General features: G+C 43.1%; 1 protein-coding gene across 1 annotated transcript; it reads left to right on the top strand.

Annotated features, from left to right (window-relative positions):
• The first annotated feature begins 1,484 nt into the window (after positions 1–1,484).
• Positions 1,485–26,223, top strand: SCAMP3 (secretory carrier membrane protein 3). The gene is made up of 9 exons (XM_089483006.1): positions 1,485–1,610; positions 4,403–4,480; positions 5,654–5,785; positions 6,720–6,840; positions 8,327–8,455; positions 8,908–9,067; positions 10,227–10,328; positions 21,943–22,060; positions 23,567–26,223. Exons 1-9 carry the CDS (start codon positions 1,554–1,556, stop codon positions 23,711–23,713), a joined length of 1,044 nt encoding a protein of 347 aa, XP_089339132.1. The 5' UTR covers positions 1,485–1,553; the 3' UTR covers positions 23,714–26,223.
• Positions 26,224–26,970: the final 747 nt, after the last annotated feature.

The raw sequence follows: 26,970 nt of genomic DNA, 5'->3' as shown, positions 1-26,970 counted from the left end.
GCTTTATTTTGGCAGTCTGTAACAGGCCATAGTCCTTGCTTGCTAATTAGCTTACTTGCTGTTCACTGCCATGATCTTTGGAATAGTGGTATATAAATAAAACATATTATTATTATTATTATTATTATTATTATTATTTATTCTGCTCTCTACATTTTGGCTACCAGTCCTGAAAAACACCAAAATAGGACCTAGCAAATGCAACTGAAAACCAGCCAGGGTCAGGGATTTACTAGCAGACAATGGATCCCTAATTAAACAGACACAAATCTTCTTTGCATATTCTCCCACCCCTAGGCCTTGCCATTCAACAACAGAACAATACAATCACCCCTCCTCACCCAGGGTCACACCATGTGCATTTGTGTGTGTGTGTGTGTGTGTGTATACACAACTTTTTTCCATGCTAGCTTTCTCTGAAGATACCAGCCACAGATGCTGGCGAAACATCAGGAACAAACTCTTCTTGAACACAGCCACAGAGCCCGAAACCCCACAACAACTATGTACTATTTTAACTGTACTTGTGTCATTCTATGGAAGCCCGGGATTTGTACTATTGTGAGATACTTAGAACTCTTTGCCAGAAGGCTGCAATACTGTAGTTCATGGGAGCACACTATGCGCCTCTCAGGAATCCACAGGATGGAGCCACAGCAGTTAAACTGGAACCGAAGTGTTATAATTGTGCAGTGTGGATCTAACTGAGACAGATTCACACAAGGCAACTAGCCTTGAAGTGTATCTCATTCAAAACCAGAGAGTCCCAGCTATCAAGAGGCTATATATTTTGTCCTTAACGCCTACAGACCGAGCGACCGGACGTCCTCCTTTTCCAGGACATGTCCTACATTTCGGCCTTCTGTCCAGAAGGAACCGCGAAAGGTCCTCCACTTTGAGAATGACTACGAAGCCAATTGAGAAACACAACGTATGTTTGCTGTTGTCTTTTGGGAAACGTCTGCTTGCAAATAAGGTTCAGACCAGACCCTTCCAAAGTTCTTTCTTCTCAGGAGCAGCAGAAGGCAGGATTCGCACCCAGAGCTCTGGGCCTGTTTCTTTCTTGGGAGGGAATGCAAATGTTGGGGTTTAAATGTTAATGTTCCCCCCCTTAATTTCAGCACAAAGGACCAATGAAAGGGATGAGTTAAGGATTTGGGTTGCTTGTGAAAAGCCATTGTTAAGCCTATGTTTTGCTCAGAGCTTCGTAAGTATATTCCAAAGCAACACAGCTCTTATGTTCTTCAGAAAACGAAGGCTGAGTATATACACAGTCATGGAAATGGCCACGTCCCTCCGGAGACTACAATCCCCGACATGCACCGCGCTCCCCCACAGACGCCCTTCCGCTGCTGCTGCTGCGGCCAAGAAGGAACGTTCCATTGATTCCCGTCAGCCCCGCCCTCCCTCCCGGTCACGCGCACGGGAGGCCACGCCCCTCCTCTGGTGACGCGCCTGGCCAGGCAGCCAATGGGGGCTGAGAATCTCAGCAGCAGCAGCAGCAGCAGCTGCAGCACTCTCGGCCCAGGAAGGCAAGGCGAGCGACAGCGGCCATGGCCCTCAGCGGCGAGGGAAACCCCTTCGAGGGGGACCCCGCGAACCCCTTCCAGGTGCGGCGAGGGAGCGGGAGGGCTCCCGCCTCGAAAGCGGGGCCAGGGAAGAAGCAGCGGCGTCCCTCGGCCTCGCTCGGGAAGGCGTCCCTCAGGCCGCGTCCGCACTGCTGCTTTGTCTGCCGGGGCTCCTGTGGGACGCTGGGAGTTGTAGTTTTCCGAGACATCGGGCCTTGCTCTAGTTTGCCACGGCGAACTACAAGCCCCAGGAGCCCAAGCGGGCTGTGCCTGCAGAGCAGGGCGTCTCTTGGTTTTGCTGCTAGAAGCCAAATGTCCCGGAGTTCTGCATTTCTCTTACGTCAGCGGCTCAAGGAACAGCGCAGGCAGCGTTTAGGCATTGACCAGTTTGTTGTTGCAGTTGTTGTTGTTGTTTTCGTTGTCGTTATGTGTTGCAAGTCCATAATAACTCTTGCATACATAGCATTCTGTCTGGTGCTGCAGCATCTTCTCTCAAGGAGTCGTCTGCTTTCAAGCCCTGCGGAGACTAAAGGTCCAAAACATCGCAGAAATAACCCAGTTTCAGACCGCTTTAACTGCCCTGGCTCAATGCTAGGGAATTCTGGGAAGTGTAGTTTTCTGAGACGTTGTGGCTCTGGAGCCACAGCAAACTACAGTTCCCAGGGTTCCCTAGCACTGAGCCAAGGCAGTCAAAGCGGTCTCAAACTGGACTATTTCTGCAGTGTGTTTTGGACCTTAGTTATATTATGCAACCCTAGATCATTCTTCTGCTCCTCTCACTGCCTTAAATAGTAGTAACTGAGAGTAACTGAGGTATAACTGCAACAGGGGAGGAAACTGGGTCCTTGTCTTTGGCCCTATACAGACAGGCCAAAATAAAGCTGCTTCAGGTCACTTTGGAGGTATGGTGTTTCAATAATGCGTGCGTCCTAAGAGTCTGGAAGCTGCACCAAAGCCGCACTCCAGTCCTTAGGACTGGAGCATGGCTTTGGTGCGGCTTCTGGACTCTTAGGAGGCATGTATCATTGAAACAGCATACCTCCAAAGTGACTTGAAGCAGCTTCATTTTGGCAGACTGTAACAGGCCTTTGTTTCTTTAGTTGGGTCTGCCTCCCCATGTTCATGGCTTGTAGTTGCCACAATCTATCTAGTGAGAGATTAGAGGATGTTGCATGGAAATAAATGCCTGGAGGGTGACAGTTCTTTACCCTGCTTTGCGGACTCTGTGCTGCTTCCTCCATGGATTTGCTAGGTTGGGTGGAGGAATATCTGTGCCTTTCGCCCCTGGAGCTGTGCTCAGACCAGTGTTTGGAGAACTGGGCTCATGGTTGTTTACTCCTCTCCTGCTTAGCCTTGGCCTAATATTTGGCCTGGCCCTGAGTGGCTAGTTAAGCTTTCCAAAAGCTAAATATGTAAATATCTGTGTGTGCTTTTTTTCTTCTGTGGTTTACCCATGAGGTTTACAGCTCCAGCTGTTTCTCTCCAAACCAAGGCAAGCCATTTTTTGGTTTCCTGGTATGTTTCTAAAAAAGGAAACAAAAAAGGAATATTGCGTTCCTATTGATACAGCCTAGAATCATGTTGGCATTATGAGCTGCTACATCACACCGTTGGCTCCTGGATTGTTTTCACATCTCTCTCTCTCTCTCTCTCTCTGGCTTTTCTTCGCGAACAAAGATTCAGGAAGGACCCATCCCATGCTTTCTACAAGCGCGTTGGTGACTAAAAAGGCCAATCTGGGACAAACAGGTCCGATTGCAGAAAGCACAGCAGAATGTCTCCTTGGGTGATGTTTCCGGGTTGTGGTTCTTTCTGCGTTGTTGTTTCTCTTTGAGACTCGTTTGGTGTGAGCTTTCAAAAAAGGCTGCAGCATCATGGATAATGCGTCTCCATGCCTCCCGATGCAAGGCCAGGGCAGACCATTGTTGGTGATCGATTTGGCCAAGCCTGAGATGTTGTTTCAGGGAGTCCTTGTACCTCTTCTTTGGAGCACCCCTCTGTGTATGCTCAGGAATTCTCTCTATTGTTACTTTGCATAATATCTGAAGTAAGCCTTCACATTTAAAAACATTTTCTGAATCCATAGAGGGAGAGCAGGGACCTATGAAGAGTCTGAGGGTTATGTTGTCTAAGACTGTGCATGCTGGTTGAGAGTGGATCTCAGGCTGAATTCTGTTTCTTATCACCTCCCTCAACTTGGAGATTCAACCTGGGACCATGTGTGTCCAGAGGGGTTGGCCTGCCATTGAGCTGTGTCCATTTCAAAATTAAAGTAGGATTCTAGTCTGCTTGGTTCTGAAGAAAGGGTGGATTTATTTTGGAAGCTGCTTTTAAACCAGGTCAGGCTATTTGTCAATTTAACTCATTACTTGTTTGCGCTACATTGTCTTTTCCAGTTTGGCCTAGAGATATTGAAGATTCTGGAATCTTCTGCATTCAAAGCAGGTGCCCTGTCACTAGCTATGAACTTTTTCCTTCCTCAAAAAGATATTTCCCTTCTTTCCAGGAGTGGGATTGTCTTGGAACGGCTTTCAGGAAGCATATGGCTGGCCAGGATGAGAAATGGACTGCTAGAACTGATGGAGGATTTTGCTCACATCCAGCAAAGCAGGCCCTGTGTTTCTGCTGAAGTGTCTGCATGTGAGGGATAAACCTCTTGGAGGAGAGTCTTAGAAATATGGACTTTATTATGGCAACTTTCACTTTTCCTATAACTTTTAACAAAACAAAAAAGAAGGAATGACTTAGCTCTTTCTGGCTTCCTGTGAAAGGTAACCAAGAATGAGAGTGCTTGAACTTCTTGCTTCCAAAATCTCACTTCCTCTTTCCTTTAGGACCCTGCGATCATCCAACACAGGCCGACCTCAGAGTATGCCACTCTGGATGTCTACAATCCTTTTGACAAAGCAGGGGTAAGTGTGTCACTCTGTCCAAAGTACCAGAAATGGTCTGTGGATGTGGGTGAGGGAGAGAGAAATTACTTTGTAAAAAAATACTGAATTTTAAAATGTTGACTCAAACTACAGTAACAATAAACCTCTCTACGGCCCTCTCCAGATGGGCCTTTTAGCACGTAAGGAATACGTGCTAGGGTTGCCTCAGGGCGTTGCTTACAGACGTCCCGCAACCCTAGCATGTATTCCATACATCAAAATGGCGGTGCCCTGTACACATGCCCTGTACACATGCCCTGTACCATTTTGATGTGACTGCTGCGCCGCATCCAAACGGCATGGCGTAGGCGTGATGTGCTTGCGCCGCTGCAGGACGCTTGTGGCGCCCTTTCAGCGGCGCCGGAAGGAGCTCCGAAATGGAGCTCCTTTCTGGGGAGTGCCTCATTCCTGCAGCCACCAAATGGCTGTGGGAACAAAGCTGGGTGGAAAGAGGCCAAGTGGCCCCTTCTCTCCCGGCAGCGGCTCTCTGAGGTGTCCTGGGGCATGAAGCCCTAAGGACACTCCTTTCCAGGCCGGGGGGAAGCAGCATTTTGCCGCTTCCCTGAGGCCTGGAAAAGCGGCAGATCAGGGCCTCCTGGGCTGCCACTGTGGCTGCTCCGGCCCCCATTCGGCAGGGATTGCGACACCTGCAGGCCGCCCCAAAGGGGCGGTCTGTATCCCTCCTACAACTGCCTGGGATCTAGAAAACATCACATACAAAGAGGAAGAGATGGGGAGGGAGGATGAAAAAGCAAGCTCAAAGGATTCATTTTTTATACTCGTCATTGATGAAATGGCCATTGATGCATGACAGTTAAAGGAGGGTCCAAGGCAGCTGGTATTTCAATAGAGGTGGCGTTTGCTAGCCTTGGTGTCATAGCCCTTTCCCTTGTGTTCTTAGGGGAGGCTAGCTTTGTTTTGAGTGGGACTTGCCTGTTTTCACTGGGTCTTGGATCACACATAGGCTGCTTTTTCAATGACATCAGTTTTCCCTCATCTTCAAAATCCAGGCCTGTCTGGTGTGATGGCAAAGTATGCAGCTATTGGTATATGGTTCTTTTCAGCGGGGCCTACTCAGTGCTTTTTTGAATTGCCCAAACTGTTCCTTCAACAAGCAGGCTTTTCAGATTTTCTCTTCTCTCTCCCTTATAGCAGCCTCCCCCTCCATATGAACCCCCAGCCTCAGTGCTGGCAGCCCCTTCAGTGCCACCAGCACCTGCCTTGCAGCCAGCCAAGAAATCAAGCCCTACGGAGCCCAGGAATTATGGCTCTTATGGTACTCAGGTAATGGGAAAGTGCATGGATATAAGAACACCAGGATTTTGGGGGGTGGGGGGTGGGGGAGGAATAGGATTTCTCAGAATCACCATTTCCTTGATAACCAAACCTAAACTTAGGTGTTTTTCAAGTTGCAGAATTGAACCTTTTTGTTAAACAAAAAGCTGTTCTTTTGTGGCTGGTATGAAACAGTCAAAGTATCCATCTTTTGATGTCTGCATATAATGGGTTTCTGTTCCTGGCAGGGATGAGCAATGAAACTGGTACTCTTCTCTCCCGTGATTTTGCTTCAGAGATGGGAGGTGACTGTATTGCACGACTGTCTTGGGGGCTAGAAGCTTGATTTTTTAAAACACACACACACAATTCATGCTGATGTGATCAGGATGGTTACAGGTTACAACCCTTCAGTTTTTTAAATCTGGCCCTACTTTCATTTTCTACTTTTTGAAGCTTTTAATTCCCATAATCCCTTACCACCGACCATGCTGGTTGGAACTGATGAGAGCTATGTGCCCAAACATTTCAAAGTCCAAATTTTCCCCCTGGTCTCCACTGAAGCTTCTGTGCTTTATTGCAGAATAATAATTTTCTCATTTTCCCTTCAGCACTATAGTATCTCTTCTAACAATGAACTGAGCTTCTTTTATAACAAGTGTGCAGTTCCCTCACAGGGATGTGGATACATTTCTAGTTCTATCTTTGAATGCTTTAGTTCAACTATACTATATCTGTACATTTCATTTTTTGTGTCTAAGTGTACACTAGTGCCATACATTGTTGCATTGAAGTGCACTGCGTGGTTACGTACCTTGAACTTTTAGAAAGTGGTGCTTGTGAGAAACACTCTGACCAGTACTTCTTTGAGAGCCCACAAAACAAAGGGCAAACAAGTGATAGATTGTACCCTCCAGTTCTTTCTGTCTTCCTCTCCCACCAGGAGTCAACAGCAGCAGCCACAGCTGAACTCTTGAAGCGCCAGGAAGAACTGAATCGCAAAGCTGAGGAGCTGGACCGAAGGGAGCGAGAATTACAGAATGCCGCCTTGGGTGGTGGAGCAGGTACAGCAGGAGTGACCAGATTTGTAGCTTCCAGAGTCTATTTTGTGGTCCTCCAGGCCCTTGAACCTCAAAACATTTTCAAAATTGGGACAGGGAGGAGAGTACCCTGAGTATGAAGCTGCTATGCTAAGCCCTTGAGTGGCAAATAAATGTCAGGCTACCCCCTTACACTTACAGATCACAAATAATTGCCAAGTAGAAGTAATTTCCAGTTTTGGCCACTCCTTGGCTGATTTTTTTTTACCGGGGGGAGGGGGGTCCTCAACAGGGGGTGCTGGGACAGAAATTGGTTCTGCTGTCTTCCACGGTTGTCCATCTCTGTAGAGCTTTTCTGAAAATGAGAACCTGCTATTCCTTCTCTGGAATCCCAACCCCAAAAAGACCATCACAAATTCATGAACTGTGTGTTTGTATGTATAATCAGCATCAGATGGAATGGAATGGAATGAACAATAAACTACAATATAAATAATATATCCACCGAAAGTAAACATGAACATGAAAGTGAGCATGAATACAAAAATACAGAAGCAAATGAAATGTCAAAAATTACTACATTAACATACAGGGGGCAATGCCAGAAATAATGCCATAAATTCTACAGGAAAATCAAAATTGAATACATGTGAGGACAAAAGAATTTGGCTCAGAATAAGTGACATTTCTAATTGTTTGTAAACTTGGAAGCTCTAATACAGTGATGGTGAACCTTTTAGAGGCTGAGTGCCCAAACTGCAACCCGAAACCCACTTCTTTATTGCAAAGTGCCATGTCCCTCTGGCTTTCTAGTAACAAACTCTGTGCTGGGGTGACGGCACATGTGCCCACAGAGAGGGCTCTGAGTGCCACCTCTGGCACATGTGCCATAGGTTCACCATCACTGGTCTAATCTGTTGCTGCTTATACCAGACAATCCCAAATTGAAGGCACAACATTTTAGTTGCTGTAACCGAGCAATTGGTAGCAATGAATCTGTGACTTCCTGTGGAGAAATCTTTAATTACTTCCAGACAGCCGCTCCTTGGACTTATGTAGTCATTTCATAAAGGATCTTCTTCAATAAGAAATTTCCCAATGTTTTTGTGCCCATTTCAACAGCTATGAAAAAAATAAACATGAAAGATACAGCCCATACAGATAAAGCGTGTTCTAATAACAACCAAAAATATTTAATCTTTTTACAAATGCAACTTATTGCAAGAGTTTTGTTCAAAGATAACATCTTCCAGTGTGGGCCATGTTCTTAGGAGGGGAAAGCAGCATATGCTAGCTGTAATACTAAGCTGATACACAGTTCCATGAAAATTATGAAGTGGTAAAGTAATGCAACTCTTAAATCTGTTCCTACAAAGGCTGTGCAGTTGGATTTTGCAATATTATTAGGAAATAACTTACTACTTGTCCAGTGGTACAACATAAATACTCTCTCTGGATGCATCTCCTTACTGACATCTTTTCTCCATCCTTCTCCACTTTGGGCTTACAGCCAGACCAAACAATTGGCCTCCTCTGCCTTCCTTCTGTCCTGTGAAGCCATGTTTCTATCAGGATATCCCGGTTGAGATTCCTGTGGAGTCCCAGAAAACAGTCACTACCATGTACTACCTCTGGATGGGTAAGTAAGTCCTTGAACAGAAGGACTGTAGCTGAGAAGAGTGCCCATACTTTGTGTTCAGAAGGTTCCAGGTTCAATCCTTATGCCCTAGGAAAGGACCATGGCTTGATATCTTAGAGAACCCTTGCCATCAGTGTAGACAGCCCTGTAGTGATTTGGGTCTTATTCATACTGCACAGTTGTGTGCCTTATGGCGACCCTTAAGTGAACCCATCACAGAGTTTCCTTGGCAAGTTTCTTCAGAAGGGCTTGCCATTGCTTTGAGGCTGAGAGAGTGTGACTTGCCCAGGGTCACCAGTGAGTTATCCCATTTTAACTATCATGGCTACATCCTATCAAATCCTAGGGTTTGTAGTTTGGGGAAACCCTAAATCTCTCTGTCTGAGAATTCTAAACACTAATAATTTTTAAAGGCTTGCCTAACCCACATTGTCTCTGTATTTGTGTTGCAGCCAGCATTGTGACCCTCTTCTTCAACTTCCTGGCGTCACTGGCCTGGTTCTGTGTGGACTCATCAGGTGGCTCAGGCTTTGGCCTTTCCATCCTGTGGACCTTGATCTTCACCCCCTGCTCTTTCCTGTGCTGGTATCGGCCGATGTACAAAGCCTTCAAGTACGGCAGCCCAAACAGCATTGGTGCTGTAAACCAGTCACTAAAAAACTTTCATGGATGACAGGAGTTGTAGGGATTTGTAGGAGTGTTAAATTTGAGGAAGACCATAGAAGAGTTGGATGTTTCAGCAGCTTTTCCCCAATTTTCTGTCCACATCATATGGGTGCATTGAGCTACTGCAAGAAGTTCCCTTGTTGTATATGGGATTGTTGCGTCTGCTCAGATGCTAGTCCTAACTAGACTTGAACCACTGAATCAATGCAATGCATCACTGTTAATTTAGCATTTAACACCTGATTCAGTGATTGTTCTGTGGGGACAAGTGCTGTAGTTACATTTAGGCCTAATCCAGGGACAGGACAAGTGGCTCTCTAAGACTGTTTTTCAACCCTCAACCTGATGCCTAGATTCTTGCTCCCAGAAATGTGAATTGCTTCTCCTGAAGCCTCAAGAAGCAATAAGGATGCCAGGGTGAAAACTGGAGAGGGCTCCTGAACCTTTAATACTTGTGCTTGTTACCTGGTTGTGTGAGAAGCCCACTTCTAGACACTTTTAGTTCTGTTTAGGGATTTTGTTATGTGCTTTACAGACCGCCCAAAAGGGCGGTCTGAAAAGCACCCTCATTTGCTGCGCGGAGGAGCCTCAGCAGCCAAACTGCGCAACTCCTCCGAGCAGCAAAAAGAAGCCTCAAAAAGTGGCTTCTTTTTGCGGTGCGGTAATGAAGGCGCAAGGCGCCAATGGCGCACTTGCGGCGTCATTACTGCACCGCGCGGACACTAAGCTTCCGCTACGTCAAGATGGCAGCGCCTATGTATAATGGGCGACACCATTTTGTATGCACTCAGCACGTACTAGGGTTAGGGGCATCCAGAAAGGACGCCCCTTCCTAACCCTAGTATGTGCCGAGCATGTACTAGGGTGCCCGTGTGGAATGGGCCCTAGTTTCCATTTTTAGTGTTCCATGTAGTCTGCAGAAAATTCTGAGGCAGAAAAAAATGGCTTCTGGATCCAGTACTGCTGCAGACCCACCCCTACCATAACAGCCTTGTGGTTGTTACCAGCACTAGAACATCTCATAATCCTCTAGGAACAGTCAGGTGGGCAAAGCTCATGGCTCAAATGACACTAAATGGCTGCTTACTCTCTTCTTCTTTTTCAGGAGCGACAGCTCTTTCAACTTCTTTGTCTTCTTCTTCATATTCTTTGCACAGGATGTGGTTTATGTTCTTCAGGCCATTGGCATTCCAGGTTGGGGGTTCAGGTAGGGAAATCCCTGTATTTCTGTATTGTTTGTTTTAGCTGGATGTTCCTCACAGGAGAAGCAGCTGAGTGAGCAGAAATGAGAGGAGCTGTGAATTGCATTAGATGCAGGCTGGATTTTTGCATGTTCTGCAGTTTCCCACAAGTATCTTCCAAGCAGTTTTACTAGAGTGGAAACATTTTTAAACAGAGATAGGGAGGAAGTTGGGGGGGGGTAGCCCATCATCTGAATGTGGCCCTAAGGGTCCCAAAAGATAGCCCTTGGGGAAAAAACTGAAGTCTTTCTGATGGCCAGACCTCATTTCCTTTCAAGCAATTTTCACGCCTGCAAAATGGAGCAGTACTCCACCCTCTGGCCTCCCCCCACAAAAATTGGTTGAAATTGTTGCATTGGACATGGCTCAGGAGGGGTGAGATAGGATAAGAGGGAAAATTGGCCTGTGCTCACCTGTTTTAGCAATACAAAATGTTTCATTATGCAAGTACAGAAGACTGTTCTGCCAAAACATTATTACACTTTATTTTGCTTCCTATAAAATTTGTGGCTCCTGTTTTCAGTTTCCCCTATTTCTTCTACCTCAGCCAAGGCTGAGATATTGGCACCAAGTCTGCAGTTCTCATTTTAATCTAGAGTACATTCATAATTGTGTTTGTGCAAAATTAAGGGTATTTTAAAATTATGAATGTCATAAATATGGTTCAATTCATAAACCATAGTTCAATTTTATCTGCTAACAAAAAATTGCTGAAATAGTAAAATTAGTAAATTTTGGTTTTGATAAGAAAATAAGTATTGCAATATTCTGTTCTCTTCCCTGCAAGCCAAATTCCCTATGGCTTCATCATTCTCAGATTTTTTAAAATGTCTACATCCGAGATTTTACCCAGCGTCTTTATTGGGACCATTTTTAATGTCTTATTAATTCACAGATGGGCAACTCGGGGAGGGAGCAATTTCCCCCCAGATGATCCTATGGTCTGCATTCCTCCACAAGCGAGTCCAAATATCTCTGGAGTTTTTCTCAAAATGGCAATAAAAGTGATGTTGCATTACTTTCTCTTGCCATTCTGAAAGGGACGACAGAAGAGAAAGGAGAGAGATTGGGGGGTAATATGGGGCTCTGGGGTGCATGTTGGGATGGGGTGGTCATATTCCCACATGTTTTCAAGTACTCATCTTTCTGCATGGCCTGATTCAAAATTTGTCTGAAAAACACACCAGTTTTTAAGAAAACAAAATTGGGGGTTGGCGGACTAGTGTGGGGCTTCAGGAGCTACAGAAGTGGGTTTCAGGAGTTACCCCTAAAACCACCCCTATTGTATGGCCATCTGCTCCAGAAATTGGTCTGTAAGTGAAATCTGCTTATCCTCTGTTTAAACTCAGATTACATGGCATTTACTGAATGCATTGCAAGCAGGGTGGATTTCATTTAAATCAATTTAATTTAAATTATGATTTAAATCACTACTCAGAAAGACTCGATTTAATGATGGGATTCCCCCCTCCAAATGGGCATGTTTTCTTGTTATAAGCATACACAAAACATGCAAGCAGTACACTGTTACCTCACAGGTATGCCTTGTTGGCAACCCCAAATGATGTAGTTTGGGTAAATGTGTCTAGCTCAGGGGTGACCATCTAGGGGCCACAGTAGCTCTTCAAGAGGCCTTGCAGGGCCACATCTACTCCTACAAAAATAATAATACTAATCAATTTTTTCTTGACCCAAACCAACCTCTTGTCAGAACTAGTTGAACTCTTCCCCAAGACTCAGCAAATAAGGCTTGTGGAGATTATCACCAGGCTCTTTATTTATGCAGTCATAAGGGAATAGAAGTGTCTAGTAAGGCATCTTTGGATACAACTAACGAACAAGGACACATACATCAAACGAAGGCATTTGAAAGGTTTTAGTTCTACCTCCCCTAATTGGTGGGCTTCTACATTTTACAGTTCTCAAAACAATTAGTTTTCCTTCTGCTGTTTTGCCTTCTTTCCCAGAGAGCTTCATCTAGTTGTTTCAATGGTCACAGCAACTGATAACCCAGGCCTTCAAAAAGCCTTTAGCAACAGCAGAGGAAAAACACTCCCACACATTCTTTCACCAGACATTCAGCGATTTCGATTAATACAAGCCTTCTCTCTGAAGCTGTCTCAGACTATGCAGTTAACATATTTAAAATATATAAAAGCATCAACATTTTGCTATCTACATCACTATTAATTTCACACCTTATCTGACTTGTTTGTGAAACCCATATAACTAATTCTGTAATTTCCCCCAAAATGTCACAACCCAGTTCTACATACCATACCAATTAGTAGGAACAATGCATCACATCATAAATCTGTACTATGTATATTATGACAATTCCAGGCATACACAGGTCAGCCAAGCTAGCACAGCTCTATAAACAGCATCAAACTATCAGGTTTTGATCAAATGTGTATCAGTTAGCACTTCTCTTATGTCACATACATCTCAGTTAACACACCTGATGTAAACCCTCAATTCTTGTCATCCCACAGAACGTTTATATACAGCAAATCTCCACATGATATAAAGCAGGATTCCTCCAGCATAATATAATGGCAGGGATAGCCCAGTCTGACACCTCTGTGGTACACAGGGACATGTTTTGGGGCTTTCTTGAACCTCTAGCGGGCATCCTGGGACTTTTTTTTGTTTTGCAGAATTTCATTTTGAGCCCTGGGCAGGCCAGGAGGGCTCCAAATATGTGGAAATGCCCTCTACATCCACAGAGATCATTAGGGCATTTGGGAGCAAAAACCTTTTTTTGCAACAATAACAACAAAAAGAGGAGAAAAGAAAAATTGTGACCCATTAGGGGGGCACATGCAGCCTGTGGACTGTACTTGCCCCCCCATGGCCTAATGTCTGTCTTCAAGCCATTTTGTAGAAAATACATACATTTCTCGTTTGTTCTGTATTAAGATTAGAGCTATCCTAGACATCATCAAGAGACAGCAGGACTAGTATGAGTCATTGGTATAGAATAAAATTTTATTGGTGATTGTAGTGATAATAATAAAAAAAATAAAATGTTTATTTGTATACCGCTTTTCCTGGGATCAAAGCGGTTAACAGCATTAAAAGACAGTTTAAAATTACAGCAAAGATTAAAAAAAAGTTACACAATTCACAAATAAAACACAGCCAAAACACATGTCAGCTCAACAGTGCTGAAAAAAAAAAAAGGGGGGGGGGAGTATTCAGAAGATAGGAGTCGGGTAGGCCTGCTCAAAAAGATATGTCTTCAACCCCTTCTTGAATTGGATAAGGGAGGTGGCCGAGCGGAGCTCGACGGGCAGCGAGTTCCAGAGGTTGTGGGCCGAGGTGGTAAAGGCCCTCCTAGTGGTGATAACCAGCCTAGCTTCTCGAACTCATAACAATTGCTGCCCAGATGATCTGAGTGTGCGGGGCGGATTGTGTGGAGAGAGGGGGTCCTTTAAGTACCCTGGGCCCAAGCCATTTAGGGCTTTATAGGTAATAACCAACACCTTGTATTGCGCCCAGAAGTGAATAGGCAGCCAGTGAAGGTCTTTTAAGACAGGTGTTATATGACTGGCCCTGGATGTACCAGTGACCAGTCTAGCTGCCATATTCTGCACTAATTGCAACTTCCGGGTATGGTACAAGGGTTGCCCCATGTAGAGCGCGTTGCAGAAATCCAAACGAGAGGTTACCAGAGCATGTACTACAGTTTCAAGGTCCCTCCAGCCCAGGTAGGGACGCAGCTGACGTATCAGCCGAAGCTGATAGCAGGTGCTCCTGACCGTCGCATCCACCTGATGCAAATTAAATAATTATAATCAATTAAATTGGAATTTTGCTAACAAAAAGGGAGTGCCCAAAATTTCAACTCATAGAATCATAGAGTTAGGAGAGACCACAAGGGCTCTCCAGTCCAACCCCCTGCCATGCACGCACAATCAAGGTACCCCCCAACAGATGGTCATCCAGCCTCTGCTTAAAGACTTGCAAAGAAGGAGACTCCACTACCCTTTGAGGGAGTGTGTTCCAATGTCAAACAGCTCTTATTGTCAGGAGGTTCTTCCTAATGTTGAGGTGGAATCTCTTTTCATAGAATCATAGAGTTGGAAGAGACTGCAAGGACCATCCAGTCCAAACCCCTATAGGAAATCTAAATCAAAGCATCCCCGACAGATGGCCATCCAGCCTCTGCTTAAAGACCTCTAAGGAAGGAGACTCCATTACACTCCGAGGAAGGAGTGTGTTCCATTGTCGAACAGCCCTTAGTGTCAGGAAGTTCTTCCTAATGTTGAGGTGGAATCTCTTTTCCTGGAGCTTGCATCCATTGCTCCGGGTCCTAGTCTCTGGAGCAGCAGAAAACAAGCTTGCTCCCTCCTCAATATGACATCCCTTCAAATATTTAAACAGGGCTATCATATCACCTCTTAACCTTCTCTTCTCCAGACTAAACATCTCCAGCTCTCTAAGTCAATCCTCATAGGGCATGGTTTCCAGGCCCTTCACCATTTTAATCGCCCTCCTTTGGACACACCCCAGTTTCTCAACATCCTTTTGAAATTGTGGTGCCCAGAACTGGACACAATATTGCAAATATTGAGGCCTGACCAAAGCAGAATTGAGTGGCACTATTACTTCCCTTGTTCCAGACACTATACTTCTGTTGATGCAGCCTAGAATCACATTGGCCTTTTTAGCTGCCACATCGCACTGCTGACTCATGTTCAATTTGTGGTCTACCAGGACTCCTAGAGCCTTTCATACGTAGTTTCGTTCAGTTAGGTGTCCTCCATCCTTTATCTATGCATTTCACTTTTTCTGCCTAAGTGCAGTACCTTACATTTCTCCCTGTTGAAATTCACTAGAACAATAGACACTACGGCACACACAAGCAACCCTCCACTAGGCCAAAACAAAACAGCCTTACCCCGACTGACCCTCACCTTTTGACTGAACAAACTCTTCCCAAAGACTCTTGGATTGGAGTTTTAGTTGCTGATAGCTTCTCCCCCAGCAGGTCAGTGGCTCAGCAGATACCCCACCCTTTCAGACCATTTGCTCAGGGAGAGCCCAGGGCCACAAGCCTCTGAAAGGGGGAAAAAACAGTGAAACATGTTGTCATGTTTTGTTTTACAATGTATTAATAAAATTTTATTTTTTAAAAAAAGTCAAGGAGAACCTCTGAAACAGAGCTCACCTTTTTCTCTCTGCTCTTAGTCTTCCTTGACTACAGTCCGCCCTGCCTTATGCGGGGGATCCTTTCCAGGAAAACCCCCCCACGTAAGGGAAATTTTGCGTATGTTCAAGCCCAATTTAAATGAATTGGGCTTGTGCACATGGCGGCGTATGTATGCCACAGACAGGCATACCATTATCCCTTCCGGGGTTCACTCACCCTTCTTCCGGAGCAGCTTTCAACGTATGCTGAAAGCCACGTAAGGCGTGCCCCCATATAACGCAGGCACACTGTATTAGTAAACTGACTCTGGCAGCAATTATGTGGAGAAAGGCTGTTAGCTCCACCCCCAGTGACTCACAGAAAGCCCACCCCCTCAAGAACAAACACACTCCCTCAAGTTTGAAAAGCACACCCAGTCAAAGATCTCCTCCCAGACACAGCTCTCCAACACAAAGATTTGTATCAGTTGGAATGTCAGCACCGTACAGACGGCACACGCAATGATGACGTAGCAGCTGTGCCGCGTCCAAACAGCACGGTGCAGCTGTGATGTCACTGTGCCGTCTCTGGTGCTTTGTGTTGTTGCAGCGCTGCCACAAAAAGGAGCCGCTTCCCGGTGCTCCTTTTTTGCTTTGCAGCAGCACTGCATGATTTCATTGCTACAGCGCTGCTGCGGAGCAAGGAGAGGTGCCGGAGAGGCGCCTCTTTTTGGCACTCTGTACCGCGCCATTGACATATACTGCTCCAAAGAGTTCACTACAGAGTTCCATCTAACATCCGGTGAGAGTGTTAGCTTGGTTCCACCCATTCTTTTCAGAGCTGGTGCTGCAAAATGATTGTTGCCAAATTATTTAGCAATTTCAACAACATTAGTCTTTATTTCTGGGACACTGAAGCCTTTGGCTAGGAAATGCAGCAAATGAGCATTGCAGTCATATGTTACTAGTTTCATATGCCCGTTTTAAAAAAGATGATTTTAAAAAAATTAATTTTTTAATTTTTTTTGAAATTTTCTTTAAAAACGTAACTTTCCCCCAAAAAATTTCACTTTAACCACTTGAAACTATGTACAGTCGGCCCTTCTTATACACGGATTTCTTATACATAGATTCAAACAGCCACGGTTTGAAAATGTTCAAAAAAAGTATAAATTTCAAATATCAAACCTTGATTTTCCATTTTTTTATCAGGGACCCCATTTTGCTATGTAAATACATCTAGGCTATATGTATGTTAATGTAATTAAAAGTATAATTTTAATTTTGCTAGTTACATTCAGTCATATATGGGGATTGTGATTTAGGAGTAATGTGTATGGTGTCTTATGGGAGAAGGTCAGTGGGAAAGGGGATGACACCATGAGTTACCACACCATTGACACCAACCCTAGCGATGCCACTAATCAGCATCAGTAAAATACTTCATATGAGATGTCTCTGAAATCAGCTTTTGAAAATGCAAATTTTCAAATTAATATTCTGGAAAAAATAATGTAGCGTAGACAACAACTTGTCTAATTAACTTGTCTGTGTCTATTTTGTTGTTGTTACTGTATGCTAAGTAACTGAACTATAATGATGCTAGTAACACTAACCTTTTATGTCCCCTGCATGTGGTGGGTTTTACCTTGATACTGGAGATCAGTCACTAAAATCCGTGTAGAATCATAGCGTTGGAAGGGACCACAAGGGCCATGTAGTCCAACCCCCTGCTATGCACAACTAAAACAGTCCTGAAAGATGCCCATCCAACCTCTGTTTAAAGACCTACAAAGATGAAGAGTTCGCCACCTTCCAAGGCCGTCAATTCCACTGTTGAACAGCTCTTACAATAAAAACATTCTTCCTAATGTTTAGGTAAAATTTCTTTTCTTGCAATTGGTATCTATTGGGCTGAGTTCTAGTCTTTGGAGCAACAGAAAACAAACTTGCTCCATCTTCTACAGGACATCCCTTTAGATCAGTGGTCCCCAAACATTTTCAGGCTACCACCCCCTTTCCTATTGGGTGACAACCCTAGAACCCACCATGCCTATTTCTTGGTATTAGGTCCACTGTTCTACTGGGGGCAGGGAGAGAAGAGAGAAAGTATCCTAAGCAAGTATCCTAAGTATCCTAAGGACTGGAGTGCAGCTTTGTTGCAGCTTCCAGACTCTTAGGACGCATGCATCATTGAAACACCATACCTCCAAAGTGACTCGAAGCAGCTTTATTTTGGCCTTTCTGTATAGGGCCTAAGAGAGACTCCTACTCTAGGAATCATATTCAGGGGTTGCTGTCCTAGCCAGCCTATAGAGCAAAGCACAATAACATCCAAAAACAACAATACCTTTATTGGCCAAGCAGAATGCACACAATAGATGAACTGTGGCTTCTTCATTGGGCAAAGATGTTACAAATCAAACAAGAGAAAGTTATCACTGTTTTGTGGATTTTGGATGTTATTGTTCGCAGTGTGGCCAACACAGCTACTCCTGGATGTGCTTTCTAGATTACAGGATCCTCCATTTTAGATATAACAGGGGAATCCTAAACAAGAGGGAACAAAGGGCTGAGACTTTTAGAGGTCTTTACCTCCAGCAAAATCAAGTGTGTTTGTTTGTGTGTTTAAAAATGGGACTGCATTTGATGTGTTTTAAGCAGCATTTAAAAGTTTTTTCAGATGCAACAATACAGAGACTTCTTGAGAAATTCAGTGTTCTCTGCCAAAGGAGAGGGCGGGTATTTTCACACAGGAGAGAAAAAGAAAGGTTTCGCATTGTGTTGCTAATGGACTTATTTACTAATTTTATTTCCTGGACTTCACTGTTTGTCTTCCAGAGCCCATATGCCCCCCTTCTTTTCAAAAACAAAGGACATACAATACTTAACCATTTACATTTAACAAAAAATAAACAAACAAGACATACTTATTTACATATGATACATATGATACTAGATTTCAATATCCTTCTATTTCATCTTCCTCTACAGTTGGATATTCCAGCTTGTTGTAAATTAATTGTTTATTCCTAATCTCTTATCTAATATATACAAAGTTCACATGGTTGTATTAACTTTTATAGTGTATCTCGAAATAAAAGGTATTATTTTAATAATTTATCCTTATCTTCCTATATCTTGAGACAATTCCATTCCTTTTCTAAATTTTCTTTTGGTTTCCCTTTCAGAAAAGCAGATAATATGTCCATGTTTCTGGCTTCATATAATTTAACCAGCCGTTCTTCAATGGGCAGAACAGTTGGCTCTTTCCAGTATTGTGCAAAGAAAATCTTTGCACACGTAACCATATATAAAATAATTCTATAAAGTTTTGCAATTTTTAGATTATAAGTCATATTCAATAAAAATTTCGGATCAAAAGGTATATTTATACAAAGAATATTTTGTGCCTCTTCCTGAATCCTTTTCCAATATTCTTTGGCTTTAGTGCACCACCACCATACATGAAAACAATTTGCCTCAGGTTTACCACACTTCCAGCATTTGATGTTACCTATTTTATATATCTGATTAATTAATTGTGGTGTTAGGTACCACTTATACATCATTTGGAGATAATTTTCCTTATAATTTTGGCAAAATGTAAATTTATTTGTTTCTTTCCAAGATTTTTCCCATTCATCTATTGTAATGGTATTTTGGATATCTTGAGCCCATCTCACCATACTATGTTTGATGGTTTCGTTTTCTAGGTCTCTTTCTTTTAGTAATTTATAATATTTAGATATACGTTTCCCTTGTTTATCCATTAAGATTTTATCAATTTCGTTATTTGTTATGGTCAACCCAGGAGTTTTACTATCTTCAATAAAACGGCTCTTTAATTGGTTATACAAAAACCAATCTTTCACATTCCCTTTTCTTTTGATTTCTTCCATTGTCTTCATGGTATATTTTCCATCAATTTTTTTAGCTATTACGTCTCCATATCTCAACCATTGTATATCTTTATTTTTTGTTCTACTATAAAAAGCTTCCTGTAATGATACCCAAGGGGGGATATTTCTATAAAATTGATCTTTCACTTTGTACCATACTTTCAATAATGCCCTTCTTATAATATGTTGGTTGAAAGTGCTGTTACCATTAGGTTTTACATACCACAAATATGCGTGGATATCAAGATTCAAATTAAAGCCTTCTATTTTCAACAACATATCATTGCTTAATTTGAACCATTCCTCTAACCATTTAAGACAGGCGGCATAATAATATAATTTAAAGTTTGGCAAATTACATCCCCCTTTTAGTTTCCCATCAGTTAATAATTTCCATCTTATTCTTGTTCTTTTACCCTGCCATAAAAATCTAGTCATGTCTCTTTGCCAAATAGCAAAATATTTATCATTAGACACAATCGGTATATTAGAGAACAGATACATCATCGTAGGTAGGACATTCATTTTGTCCTAAGAAGGACAAGTTATATTTAGACCATTTTTCTAAATCATTTTTTATTACTGACCACATTTTAGTATAATTATTTTGAAACCGTTCATTATTTCTTTTAGTAAAACAAATTCCCAAGTATTTAATTTTGGTCTCTATACAAAATTCTGATAAGCTCTTTTTCCTCTTTCTTTAGAAGATTTTTAGTAAGTAACATTGTTTTTTCAGAGTTAATTTTGAATCCTGCTAGCAATCCGAATTCATTGATAGTTCGAATTAACAATTCAACAATTCAGTGCTTTTTTTTGGGTCGTCCAAAAAGATGATTATATCGTCCGCGAAAATTTTTAACTTGTATTCTGTTTCTTTAACTTTGACCTCTCCGATTCCCTCCTCCCCCCCTTATTTGGTTACTCAAAACTTCTATTACTAAAATAAACAATAATGGGGACAGGGGACATCCTTGTCTTGTACCCCTTCTATTCTCAAAACCCTATGATTTCGGGACTCACATTTTTTAGCAACAATAGCAACCCTACTTTGCAATCCCCATCCCCACAATTCCCTGCCACCCCCTCAGCATCCCACTGCTGCTCTCCCCCCCTCAGTTCACCCTGGAGCTTTCCAATGCCCCCGGGTGAGGCTACCACTCTCTTTGGGGGCCATTGCTTTAGATATTTAAAGATGGCTATCATATCACCTATTGATTTTTTCTTCTTCAAACTAAACACACCCAGCACTCTAAACTGTTCCTCATAAGGCTTGGTTTTCAGACGTTTGACCATCTTGGTTGCCCTTCTCTAGACATAGTCCAGCTTACTGATTTTTTCTTGAATTGTGGTTTTCAGAATGAACACAGTATTCCAGGTGAGGTCTGATCAAAGCAGAACAGAGGGCTTGTCTACATGGGTGATTTATCCCAAATTCCATCTGGACTTGCTGCATCCCTGTTTACATGATGTAGGGCCAAAAACCCAAATTGAGTCTCGATTGTCCTCTTCATGCCTGCTTCCTTCCTTTATTAATTATTATTATTAACGTGTGTTTAAATAACTCACCTTTTTCTGTGGGTTTTCAATTCTCTTCACAGCAACAACAGCAGCTACCTTCACTTGCAACCCCATGCAAGCCACTTGGTGCTCCTGCTGCGAGTGTGAGTCACTTTAAAGTCAGAATGAGGCACCCAGCATTGATACACCCAGAATAAGGGATGAGCATCTCATTCTGACTTCAGCAGTGGTGCCAGGTGACAAATGGGGACCATATGGGAAGGCAGTTGGACATCGTTCAGTGTGAGAACTGAAAACCTGCAGCTAAACAGAGCGGGTAGGGAGAAAATCTGGGGTCAGAATACTTCAGAGGGCACCCCAGAGTATTTGGGCAAGTGAGGACTGTGCCAGAGTGGTGCTATTACTTTCCACAGTCTGGATGCCATACTTATGTTGATATGGCCTAGAATGGCATTGGCTTTGTAGGTTGCATCAACAGGAACATTGTGTCCAGATTCATTCATTTATAGTGGGCCCTTGGTATCCACTGGGATTTGTTTCCAGGACTTCCCATGGGTATGATAATCCATGGATGCTGAAGTCCCATTACAGTCAATGCTGTAGTAATGATGTCTGTTATATAAAATGACAAAAATCAAGGTTTGCCTTTAGGATTTTTTTAAAAATATATGTATTTTCAAACTATGGATGGTTGAATTTGTGGATACAGAAGGCCTACTGTATTGTTTTTAACCAGGTGTGAAAAATAATAGAATTCCCTCAGTGATTTTGGGAATCTTAGCATTCATCTGGGATGAATTTAAGGGTACTTTGTTTTTCAAATATATATCAACTGCTTTGTCTGTCAGGGTATATGCAGAAGTAGAATGTAAATCTGATGTAAATTTACTATTCCTTTATAAAACTCTTCTTTTGGCTTGAGTTGTGCATGGACTCCATTTAGAGTTGCTGGCAAACATTCAATTAATATGTTGTGGACTCTGAAGAGTGTACTGTTTTCTTCTTTTCCTACCTCTTGTAGTGGTTGGATCGCGAGCCTCACAGCACTGAAGCAGAACACTGGTGTAGCCATCCTCATGATGCTGGTTGCAACCCTCTTTACAGCTGTGGCTGGACTGGGCATTATCATGCTGAAGCGAGTAAGTGCAGAAGCCACAGGCTAGCTCTCTTCCAGGCTTTAACCCTATTCTTCATTCCCCTCATTGTCTCACTTCATAAAAGCCACCAAAAGATCCCTTATGGATGAATGTTGGCATCTTCTTCTTTTCCAGTTTATATTTTTATTAAATATTTCATATATTACAAATGGGAAAAATCATTAAAAAATTCCAAATTCCAAAAGAGATAGGTTAACATGTCAGTGAAGAAATACAGAAAAAACATAGCCCCATGCACAGGAATGGCAGCTACCAGAAGTGGAATAGAAGTATTCAGAGGAAGATGAGGCCAGTGCTGGTTGGGGTTGGGATCCAAGGGACCCCTGGGAAAAATAGTGCCAGAGGAGAGTGGTGCATGACAGTCTGTGTCTCATTTTTTATTTAGTGTTTATAAATATGGATTAGTAGAAACCAAAAGGACAAAACTGGGGCTATCATACATTGGAGGTAGATAGACTCTGTCATGAAATCCAAAGCTTCCCTGAACTGGACATCCCATTGTGGAGAAAGGCAGCGTATAAATCTTGGAAATCAATAAATAAATTGGTGACTGGGACGCTTAAAGGTCTTTCATTCATAGGATCACCATAAATAGAGGCTGACTTGGCAAATAAAAACAACAATAATTTATACACCCATGTGAAAAGAGATGAGATGAATAATTAACAACTACATGACAAAGTTTATTCTATTATTTTCAGGCCCTGTAATGAGCCAATGTGGTGGATTATTACTCTGGAGATCAATATTCAGTTGCCTGCTCAGCCATGAAAACTCACTGGTTGACCTTAAGCAAGTCACACACTCTCAGTCCCAGAAAATCCCATAATAGAATCATATTAAGGTTGCCATAGGTCAGAAACAATAACAAAGAAGAGTATGCTGGGGGGCAACAGAGTGTTGGATTGTTTCTTCATTTTTCCAGTTTTCCACCTAAACTGTTTCTGTAGCACAACATACATACAAACACACACACACACACGTTGCTCCCTCAGCACCTCTTTTAGGTGTAGCATTGTGGAAGTGGAGGAACACAAAAATAAAGTCTGCACAATGTGCCATTTCAGGGTCCCCAAAAATACTGACTTTAGAAGTCTTCCATTCCCTGTTTTTAAAAGATGGAGACTATTCTGTGCTATCACCTACAGTGGATTTCCCACACCTTCACTCTGCTGTACAGTGCTGCATGAGGAAGGAATGGGACCGAATATTTGCTTCCTTTGGTACTTCTGAGTATACCAAAACGATGTTGGCAATTTTGACTGATTTTTAAATTGGGGGGGGGGGGGATAAGGGAAACTGCCACATTTGGCAGTAATTTTGGAAATGTTGGGCTAGTTTGAGGCAAAACAACCTGTCCCCTAATCACACTGTCTAGTTTTAAAGAAACATTTTGGAAAGATTAAGAGGTTTTCCAGGCCACAAGATCAGGTACATTTTCCCCACTCCTAGCCTAACGACACCATTCTCTCTCTTTCCCTGCCTCAGATCCACTCTCTGTACCGTCGCACAGGTGCCAGCTTCCAAAAGGCTCAGGAAGAGTTTGCTGCTGGGGTTTTCTCCAACCAAGCAGTGCGCACAGCAGCTGCCAATGCAGCTGCAGGGGCAGCGACCAGCACTTTCAGAGCCTCATAAACCAGGGCTTGTGAATGGGAAGCCGCACCCTGCTTTTCATCTGGCCCATTCCATGGAGACAGCTTCAACTGAACAAAGAAGAACCAAGTTACGCTTCTGTTCTCTAATCAGAAGTCCTTCTTGTGTGCTGATTATAGAAGGCTGTGCTCCCTCTGCCCTGTTTGACTTAACAGTGCCACCACCGCCCGCCACCTCACCCTGGTTAAGCATGGGATTTGGCACTGCTGTCTGATTCTAACCCGCCATCTCTTCCTGTGAAAGCTTTTGTATCCTTACCCCAAAATAAAAGGGGCAGGAGATGGGAGGCTGTTTTTGACTTCCCCTCATCCCAATGCACGAAAGAAGCTGCAGAGAATGGAGGCCCCTCTTGTACACCTCGCTGAGATTGACTTTTCCTTTGCTGTGGCCTCTTCACACTCATATTCCGTTTTCCCCTCTTTGGCAGGGACTTTGTCATCCTTCCCTTCTGTGTTTCTTGCGTTGTCCAGCTTTGTTGAAGATCCCTCAACCTCTTAACATTATCTGATGGGTGGAAAAATCAGACAGCTTTTTTTTTGCAGGGAGGGGTTGGCACCATTTTGTCAGGCTTTTTCTGCCAGTTGTGGTCAACAGAGGGCAATATTGGTTCATGTAGCCAAAGGCTTTATAGGTAGTAAAGAACAGGAGGAAATATGTTATTTTAGGGTGGTTTGTCATGACCTTGTTTACAACACCAGATCCATTTCTTTTAGATGCTCTGGGCTATTTTTGTTACTGCTTCTGGCCAGCTGTGCAGCTTCCATTATTTTTCTCCCAAAACCTTTGAGGGCAGGTAGGAGGTCTTTCAGCCTCTTGTATGCCCACTCTGCCCATAACATCCTATTTTGACTACTGTGTGGCACATTTTCCATTGTTAGGGTGGCTGGTGACCATGATTCCTGCTCCTCTTCCTTCTCCCATTAGTGGAGGATATGTTCTCCTCCCCATCTCTTGCACCCATGTGTTTTTCTAAAATCAGCTTTTCCACCAGTATCACTATAATTATCCGTTGCTTTTATATCCCACTTTTTCTTCAGGGCGCTGTAGTTCTTTTCCATATTTTCATCCTCACAAGAACCCTGCCAGGTAGACTAGACAAAGTGGCTACCGAAAATTTTTTGAGCTTCATAGCCATATATGGATTTGAATTTGGGTTGCCAGGGTGCTTTGGACAGGCACAGTGGTGTGGTGGTAATTTTTGAAGACCAGGCCATCATCAAGATGTTTCTTGGGCACACACCCCAAGGGAGAGTCCAAAAGTACAAGCAGCTATGCTGATCCATAGCGACCTAACAGTTCTCACCTCTACAGAGTGTGTCTTCAGCAAAGCGAAGGTCTGATGATTGCTCCTTCAAGACCAAGCCACCCCAAAATCCTCTGGAGTACAGCAGTGCTCATTCACAACCATATTGTTGTTCGGAAGATAAGTTCAGAAGCAACAGGGAACTTTGCAGGATGCATGGCTGATGAAATGATTATTCATCTTAATGAAAAAAATGAATCCTGACAGCTTTGACCCAACTCCCTTACAATATTTTCTCTGTATGTTCTTCCTGTTCTGCATCTACCCTTAAATCTGAGATGGCTTTCCCTCTGTATTTGTAATTTGGTACATATATCCACCCACTCATAGCTAATGTTGCTTTTGCCTCCTTGGACGCTATGAAAGATTTCAACGTTCACATTACACATTACAGAGCTGTATTCCACTTCAACTGCCATGGCAATATCGTATGGAATCCTGTGGTTTGTAGTTTGAGGAGGCACTAGAGCTCTCGCTGAGAATTTGAAATACTCTTTCCTAAACTGCAAATTCCAGGATTCTGTAGGTTGTTATGGCACTTACAGTGGGATCATGAGCACTATAACTGCGTAGTCTGAAAGGGCCCTGATTTCTGTTTCACACCTGCATTTTGCATCTTTGCCTATGCTACAGGTTTTACTAGTTCCAGATTTCACGTTAGCTCCATTTTTGCTCAATTCTGGCCCCATACAGACTGCCAAAATAAAGCAGCTTCAGGTCACTTTGGAGGTACGCTGTTAACTGATGCAAGTGTCCTAGGAGTTCGAAAGCTGCTCCAAAGCTGTGCTCCAGTTCTTAGGACTGGATCGTGGCTTTGGCATGGCTTCTGGACTCTTAGGACGCATGCATCATTTAAACAGCATGCATCCAAAGTGACCCGAAGCAGCTTTATTTTGGCCTGTCTTTATGGGGCCTCTGTTGCTCATTCTGTTTGTTTCATTACTGAAGACCATCTGACTGCCTCACCCCTCCTTTTGCTTCTGTGTGTCTCTGGAGTTACTGGATCTGTACATGCATCAAATGTCCTGACTCACTGGAGGTTCTTCCTTTACTCCCCCAGTAGAACGTGTTAAACTTTTATGTCCTTTTGTTGGGGGATCTCTACCCTTTCACCTTATTTGTTTTGCTGTGCCAAATGCAAGATGACTTGTGGAAACTTTATTTATGGAATAAATTACATTTTAACTCACTGGTCTTATCAACTGACATACCGCTCACTAACTGCTCTTTGAAGGCAGACAGAATTTAATGTTTGAAACAGGAATGTGGGTTGAGCAGTGATTAAAGTTGCACTCTTTTCTGAAATTCTAGTTGTATTCCTGGGCTGTAATAAACACTTAACTGAGAAAGCTTAACTGAGAAGACTAGAGAAAGCTACACTGAAGGTTGTGAGACTAGAGGGCTCTGTGTCTTGACAGGGCCATCTTGTCATTTGTTAAAGCAAGGCACTAGGTTTAAATAGCAGATGTTGAGAAGTGGCAGCAGCTTATTGCAGCAGAGTTGTTATAGCATCAGTTTGGTTGGTTTTTGAAGAACCAGGAGCGTCTGCCATCTTGGTTTTTTTGTTATTGCTACTGTTGCCTCAAGCAGCAAAATGTATGTATCAGATGTTGCTGGACTTCAGTTCCCAAAAACCCCATTGTAAGAAGGGACTTGTAGTTCAAATAAACATTTTGAGGCCCAAGCAAATTTCAGCCCTGGTTTAGGTAAAGCCTTTACACTGACAGCTGTCTTAACTTTCACACAGTGTCAAATGAATTTGGATCCTTCCTACCACATTTCATGGAGAACTTAGAGGCTTCCCATGAGTGAGCAATGTGATACAGCAGCTAAGAAAGCCAATGTAATTCCAAGCTGCACCAAAGAGTATAGTGTCTAGATCATGGGAAGTGATAGTACTGCTTTATTCTGGTTTGTTCAGACCTCACCTGGAATA

Source organism: Sceloporus occidentalis, unplaced genomic scaffold (genome assembly GCF_023333645.1).
Source record: "Sceloporus occidentalis isolate IW3139 unplaced genomic scaffold, rSceOcc1.0.p SCAF_20, whole genome shotgun sequence".
Taxonomy (NCBI): Eukaryota; Metazoa; Chordata; class Lepidosauria; order Squamata; family Phrynosomatidae; genus Sceloporus; species Sceloporus occidentalis.
This window is presented reverse-complemented; position numbering and strand designations above follow the sequence as displayed.

Coding starts and splice junctions, on each gene's coding strand:
- SCAMP3 (XM_089483006.1), top strand. CDS start 1,554: ATGGCCCTCAGCGGCGAGGGAAACCCCTTCGAGGGGGACCCCGCGAAC. Junction 6,841..8,326: donor CGCCTTGGGTGGTGGAGCAG/GTACAGCAGGAG, acceptor TTGGGCTTACAG/CCAGACCAAACAATTGGCCT. Junction 8,456..8,907: donor CATGTACTACCTCTGGATGG/GTAAGTAAGTCC, acceptor TTTGTGTTGCAG/CCAGCATTGTGACCCTCTTC.